The 6,781-nt window shown below is 39.3% G+C and overlaps 1 protein-coding gene across 15 annotated transcripts in view; it reads right to left on the bottom strand.

Moving 5' to 3' along the window:
* Positions 1-2,118: 2,118 nt before the first annotated feature.
* The window catches only part of LOC139264436 (zinc finger protein 385D-like), a 1,282,821-nt gene continuing 1,278,158 nt past the window's right edge, over positions 2,119-6,781 (bottom strand). For 12 of the 15 annotated variants that reach the window (XM_070880896.1, XM_070880911.1, XM_070880909.1 and 9 more), the window contains 4 exons: positions 6,334-6,515; positions 6,082-6,204; positions 5,781-5,846; positions 2,119-3,844 (listed from right to left, as the gene is read on the bottom strand). In XM_070880896.1, coding sequence (XP_070736997.1) covers positions 3,617-3,844; positions 5,781-5,846; positions 6,082-6,204; positions 6,334-6,515 — 599 coding nt within the window. In that variant the 3' untranslated portion in view covers positions 2,119-3,616. The remainder of the gene's footprint in view (positions 3,845-5,780; positions 5,847-6,081; positions 6,205-6,333; positions 6,516-6,781) is intronic. The other 3 variants (XM_070880897.1, XM_070880912.1, XM_070880908.1) reach the window with 3 other exon arrangements.

The raw sequence follows: 6,781 nt of genomic DNA, 5'->3' as shown, positions 1-6,781 counted from the left end.
TATTTTTGTTAAGCCCAGCTTCAAGATACTTTCATACATTGTACCCCAACTTAAATACTTAAACCATCAAGTTCCAATCAAAAACTGATTTCCAAATTTATGAAATGTTTAGGGGGAATTTTAACACCAATGCTTATTAAGGCTCCCCCCAAAAAAAATTAGGGGGCCTGCCAATAATGTGACTGAATGCTTCAGCAGCACTCAAAATGCAGAGTGTCTATCTGGTGACACCCTCCCCTACACTATCATAGCCACCTTTGAAGAATGAACAGCTGGAATGTTTGCCGATCTTTCTTCCTGATGCTGAAGGACCTGCTGACTATTTCTAGCATTTCCTATTTATATTTCAGATTTCCAGCATAGAATTAGAGAATGGTTACAGCACAGAAGGCGGCCATTCTGGCCGGCGAGCCTGTGCCAGCTCTCTGCAAGAGCTCTTCAGCTAGTCCCTTTCCCCCGCCCATTCCCCGTAGCCTTGCAATTTATTTTCCTTCAGTTATTTATCCAATTACCTTTTGAAAGCCACGATTGAGTCTGTCTCCACCACTCTCTCAGGTGGTGTATTCTAGTTGCTAACCACTCGTTGTTGCATTTGTAGTTTGTTTGTTCTTTTTACCTCACTTCCTTCAGCGGGGATTTCAGAAAAGTTGCACATCTGAGACTTTAGAGAGATTGATTTTATGACAGAGAGTAAAACAAGAGGGAATGGAGTAGTTAAAGGTGGACTTTTAATAAAAGAGGAATTTAAAGAGTGCTTGGAGAGAATCCTTTGTACTGGGGAGAGAAGAAGGGATTGTTAAAGCATGATTGACAGTAAAACTATATTTTAAACATTTTATGTAAATATTAATAAAAGATAATTACTGTTGTATCCTCCAAAATTTGTATATTTGTACACTCAGTAGTTTTTATTTTAAAACATGTTTCTGTGCAAAAATATCAAATCCCAAAGTATTGAACATTGGGGTAACAGGAAAACAATTGAAAAATTAGGGAATTCTGTTGCCCTTGAAATGAAAATGTTTTGAAAATGATACTTGTGGCCATTCCCATGTGTTGCTTCTGCACTACATTTCTTTCAAGTTATGTCATAATAACATGCACTTTACTTCCCACTGACCTGTAGCTCAGACTGTTCGAGGAACCTATGAAATGTACAACATATTGGAAATAGGCCAGTCCTGTTTTTACCTTTTCTCAGTTGTTGCCATTGCTTTTGATCTGCCTGCAGCCCAAGTGTTCAAAATCCAAACTTCTTTATTTTGGACATTTCAAATGCTAGTGATTCAGTACAAGGTTAAAAATTCAGCATCATTTAAATAAGTTTTAGTAATAAACTGACCACTAAAACAGTCTAACACCACAAATGTATGCTGTTATTTCACATTGCAGTCGAATCACAGCAAGTTATCTATTAAAAGTAGTGCAGAATTCTTCACTGCAATCATAATGCAGACTGACATCTATGACACCTTCAATCCAAACAAAGTTGGGGGTTGAATATCATGAGATTTGCAAAAGCCGTGTATAAATGAATGAGACACATTTCCTATAGATTTCAGCAGTGTAGCATGCTAAGAATATCAATTAACACAAATAAAACTGCTCAGAACAGAATTTAGTTTGAGATATCCTGAATGTGATATTTGAGAATTAAAGTATCAAAGGGCTACAGTAAAGAATATGAGTGGTTACCAACCATCAGTCAGTTGATGTTTATGCTCAAGTAAAAAAACCTGCCAGTGCTAACAACTGCATATTTTTTGTTTTTAAGATTAAATACTTCTTTATGTATTTAACTTTAAATGTATATAAAGTTATTGGTGTGGTTCTCTACTTGTATTAAAGTACTATTTTGCTTCTTGACATGTCAGACTCTTTTGTTGTAAGTTAACTAAATATGTTTCAAAGATTTTCGTTGTTAGAAGTCGAACACTCCACTTCCTGGTAATCTTTGCAGCATGATTTAAATTAGCCTTTTATGTGAAAATAACTGATACCATTTCCAAAACAAATTTCATTCAGTTGTCAACATGTTTTGCAATAAACAGAGTATATATTTTGGTTAATACTAATACTTTCTTTATTAACAAATTATTTTCTATTTCAGCAAACCTTTTTACAATCACCTTTAAAGATTTTGTCCTGAGCTATCAGTTTCATTTGCAGTAGTGATTTTGGTGATCATTGCTGATACATACAAGGTTGGGAAAGCTTTTATTGACATTACTGTACATAGAAACATAATTTTCTTGTCACAATTTACACTCGGCTAAACTACCAATAGTCTGCAATAAAGCTGCAGGCTTTAACAGCTAAAATGTACAAAATGACTCCCCAGCTTCGTTGTGCTGTGAACATTTATGATTAGGTCTGGAAAAGCTGTAATGAGACATTATGCAAGAAAGCTTAAAGCTTATAATCAAGTAAATCGACTATAAAGACTTACCGTTGAAGTATATGACATTGCATGGCTGTACTGTAAACTCAATGTCCAAATGGGGAGAAACAAAAACAAAATGTCAGCCATATAAATCATACAGCGAAATGATCAGAGAAGACATTCAAGCTTCAGTATTAAATACAAGTAAGATTTAGAAATGGCTTCATCGTGCATCTGGAATTCATTCACATTGGCAACTAACAGTTGAACAGATAGAAAGTAAAAAATATAAACTGAAAAATCAGCGTGGGAATATCTGAAAACTTCCTTTTACTTCTGTTTCACTCAGTGCACAACCTCAGTTGAACGGAAATATTAATTTTGATTATGCTCTGGCAAACCTCAAAGTAAACACAATTACAATGTATTCACTTTTTATGGGAAAACTACATTTAAAGATGCTTGCTTTATAAAATACTTAATGGAGCTGTACAAGAAGGTGTGTGGCATTTATAGTGTCCGTACACCTTAATACCTGGGTTTATCTCCAGTGAAAATAAATATACAATAAACTGCATGAAGACAGCCACAGACCTTCCTGAACATGATTCGCTAGGATGTTTAAAAGTTAAACTTATCTCGTCTGCTATTTCATTCCGTCTAACATTAGCAAATCATATTAGACAATTATTACATCAGAGATATACAGCACAAAGCTACAGATTCACAAGACATCATTTACAAGTTTATAGTTGCTTAAATACCAGGCAGCAAGCTGCTGAACTGTGCTGACGGTTAATGAAGACAATAGTCACAGTGTCCCATTTTGTTTTGTTTCATCCTACAGAGAGAAATTAAATGTACATATAAGACTTTAGGTTAATGCCCTTACACACATTTACAGACTATTCATAAGACATGGAAACATTACATTAAAATACTGTGTAAAAAGGCTGATTGTTATGGGTAGTTTGCAGACCCAGTACATTTCTACCACACAAAAAAACTACTCATATTATCTGTGTAATTGATTTTCCTATGGAAGGATTGCTTTACTTCTTTTTGCTGAACAAAGATGCAGCTATTCAAAGTCCGTGTACGTTACTGCAGTAGCAGAGTCCAGTTTCTTTCCGTGTTATTTAATTCCATGATTATCACTGCATAGTTCCCTGTTTGAATTATTGCAGTACTTTATTATTACTTTTCTAATGTCCTCTCCTGTACACAGGCATGTCAGTACGGAGCAAATAGAACTGGAGTGTGTGCTGCCCGCATAGGTCCAGGAGCTGGTCGAAGGAGGGCCGGAGGCAGGGCTGCTGTTTGGAATAGAGTGGCTGCTGGGCCGGAGCGCAAAGCAAATGGTGAATTCACTGCAGCAGCAGCTGCAGCTGCAGCAAACGGGTTTGGTAAAAGCCGAGCAGCCAGTGGGTTTGTAAGTTCCTTCTGAAAGGCCAGCTTCACCTGTGAAAGAGAACACTGCAGTGAAGTATGTTTGAAGAAATATTTCAAGGGTTTACTTGCATATAAAGCACTGGCATCATATACTATGCTAAATCACTTAACTGATCTTTGATAATCCAGAAATATTTTCATTTTGATACATTTTTAAATTTGTCTGCAATGAAAATATTGCATAAAAAAATCAAGCAATATAACGTGCTTTATTTATTCACAATACAGCCGGTTACTGAACAGTCTTTTCTTTTCTACCCCAAGCATACAGATGGATTTACATTTTAAAAGAAAGGAAAATCTAATATGACTAATATAACATTCATATTGAAACTGAATTCCCAAAAGATGTCCAGCTATTTTAGGGAGCAACCCTGCCTATAGACCTCAAGTCTCATGAGTTATCTGATAGACATTTGCTTTTTTAATGATGTAAGGACCTATACAAGGCAATTTGCAACATTGCAGCTACCTTGATACTTTGGATATCCTAGTCTAATGCCATGCACCAGCTTTGTTCATTGTCAACTCCTTAATATATATCTTCATGTGAGGGATTCGGCAAGGAGACATGCTAGCAAGAAATTGCCTCCCCCTTGAGAATATTCAATGATTCCTCCTCTTTACCACAAATCTGCCTCACAGCCTGGTCCTGGATCTTGCATGGGCCAAAGGGAGCCCTTCAGTTGAATGCCTAGGTATTATGAATCAAGGAGATTCTGGAAACATGATTTATGTGCTACAAGCTTAACCTGCTTCGGAATTTGCAAGCCAAAATTGCATAGCGCCCCGTTTGGGAGCGGTAACAACAGCGAGGCTGGAGTTCCTGTGCCAGGCGCGGAAGTCCTGCCCTGCTTACCGCCACCGAGAGCAAGCGAAGCACAAAATATCGCGCTTCACTTGCTCTGTGAGGTGCGAGCGGGCGGAAAGACTCCTCAAAGCATGCAGCACTAGGCGGTGGGATGTGTAGCATTGCTGCATAGACAAGGTCCTCTCCTTCATTAAAGGGGAGGGCCAAGCTGCCGACTCTCTGGGCGGAAAACGGATTCATCCCTGGACCACCAGGGAGCAGGGTGCCATGGTAGCAGCCCGACACACAAGTGGTGTGCCGGGCTGCAAGATTGTGGCACGGACCCTGCGATGCAAAGTGAAGAAGGCCGTGACCAGTAAGTCATCTATTTAAAAAAAAAAATTCCTCACCTCCCTTTTAATTTTTGCCCGGCGAGCATCCTACAGCCTGGTACATGCCTGTGGCAGCTTCAGAAGCCACTGCCGAATTTTTGGTCCAGGCAAAAATGGGTCTCTGTGCACAGTGATGACATTGTCATCGCCGGCGCAGCAGAGCGGGGCACTACTGGCTACTGCTGCCGCTAAACTCCCATGGAATTTCACGGGAGTCGGTAGCGGTGCCGCACACGGGCGAAAAGTCGTATGCGCCCCATTAGCCCCCCCGGGGCATTAAAGGGAGGTGCAAATGCCCCGAATTTCTTCCCCCGTCATTGCAGAAAGATGAGAAAGCCCAAAGCGACATTAGTCCCTTCTCAGCACTGTCTCAACGGGAAGCGTGCAGGATGAATTTGGCATTCACCAAGGCCCGCAGGTATCAATATGAATCAACAGTTGGGATGGATGTTCCCTATGTCTTCCTATCAATTTATTTTAGCTCCCCTCGAGACATTCAAAACCATAATATCATACTTGGGGGCCACTCTTCATCCTATTCCATTGCTCAAAATGGTGAGCAGAGCTCAGTGGATCCCCAGGTGAATCTGCCAACAACACAATATCTACGGGAAAAAAAGCACTGCAGTTTTTCCTTTATGATGTTATCCAGCACAGTACTGATGAAGACATAACATTGGGTGGGTGAAAGTGGACAATCTTGCCTCGCTCCTATTTCAATAGAGATAACTTCAGTAATTCATGCGTCTACACTTACACTGACCTTGGAGCAAGAGTACAAATCTCCGATAAAATCTAGAATTTCGGTCTGTCCTCCCATAGCTTCTAGCTGGAACAAGAGAACCAAATAATACACTATGCGAGAGAAATCCTACCAATGCATTCACATGATCATCAGTATGTGTTTTACTAGCAGCGGTGTGAAAAACAAACTGCAAGAGATCACCTTTTTTACTAGTTATTGCAATATGACCATATGCATCTCCTTGCCTGCCTTGAGCAACCTCTGAGCATGCGATAATTATCCAGTTATGAATTTTTGGTATAGAGTTAGCTGAGCTTACCGCATTTATGCATGCGCTTACCGCAAGTGCATTGGTACCCCTTTGGAGCTTGTTGTATGGACTGTATTTGGGTTTTGGAGGTTTTCCTGCAGCTCTGTCCTTGTGTCTTCTGCTGCTTATATGCTGTGTTGAAATAAAGAGTTAAAGATAGTAAATAAGATAGTAAAACAAAGATATATGGCTTTGATGGCACAGAGAAACACAAACTTTGTAGCGTCTAGAAGATTTTTCTGTTATGTTCTTAAGACTAACCTGTTTGAGTTGTGTTTCTGAATTGACATGCACGTCACAGATTTCACAGTGAAAAGTTTTATTCTGCAGGCCGGTAGTAACTCCTTTGTTGGTGGATGTTTTGCCTTTGATGCCCGGTCTGGGGAATGCCTTAATTGGACCACCACCATTTCGAGCTTCCAGCATAGTTTTGTGCTTAGATCCTGTTGAAGAAATTGATAAAACATCACTAAAATAGAATCTAATTGTAAAGATATGAACTGAATTATAGGTTGGAAATCCTGTTGACAATATTAGCAGACAAATACCAAATATGTGCCTAAGATATTGCTCCTAACGAAGGGATTAACCAATTTAAAAGAAGTTTTGGCTAACTTACAACTTGATATTAGGCAGTCAGACAGCAGGGCAAGAGTCATGGAGCCAAGGTTGGTGACATACAGCTGGGAATCATTGGCTTATATATGGT

Source organism: Pristiophorus japonicus, chromosome 5 (assembly GCF_044704955.1).
Source record: "Pristiophorus japonicus isolate sPriJap1 chromosome 5, sPriJap1.hap1, whole genome shotgun sequence".
NCBI lineage: Eukaryota > Metazoa > Chordata > Chondrichthyes > Pristiophoridae > Pristiophorus > Pristiophorus japonicus.
This window is presented reverse-complemented; position numbering and strand designations above follow the sequence as displayed.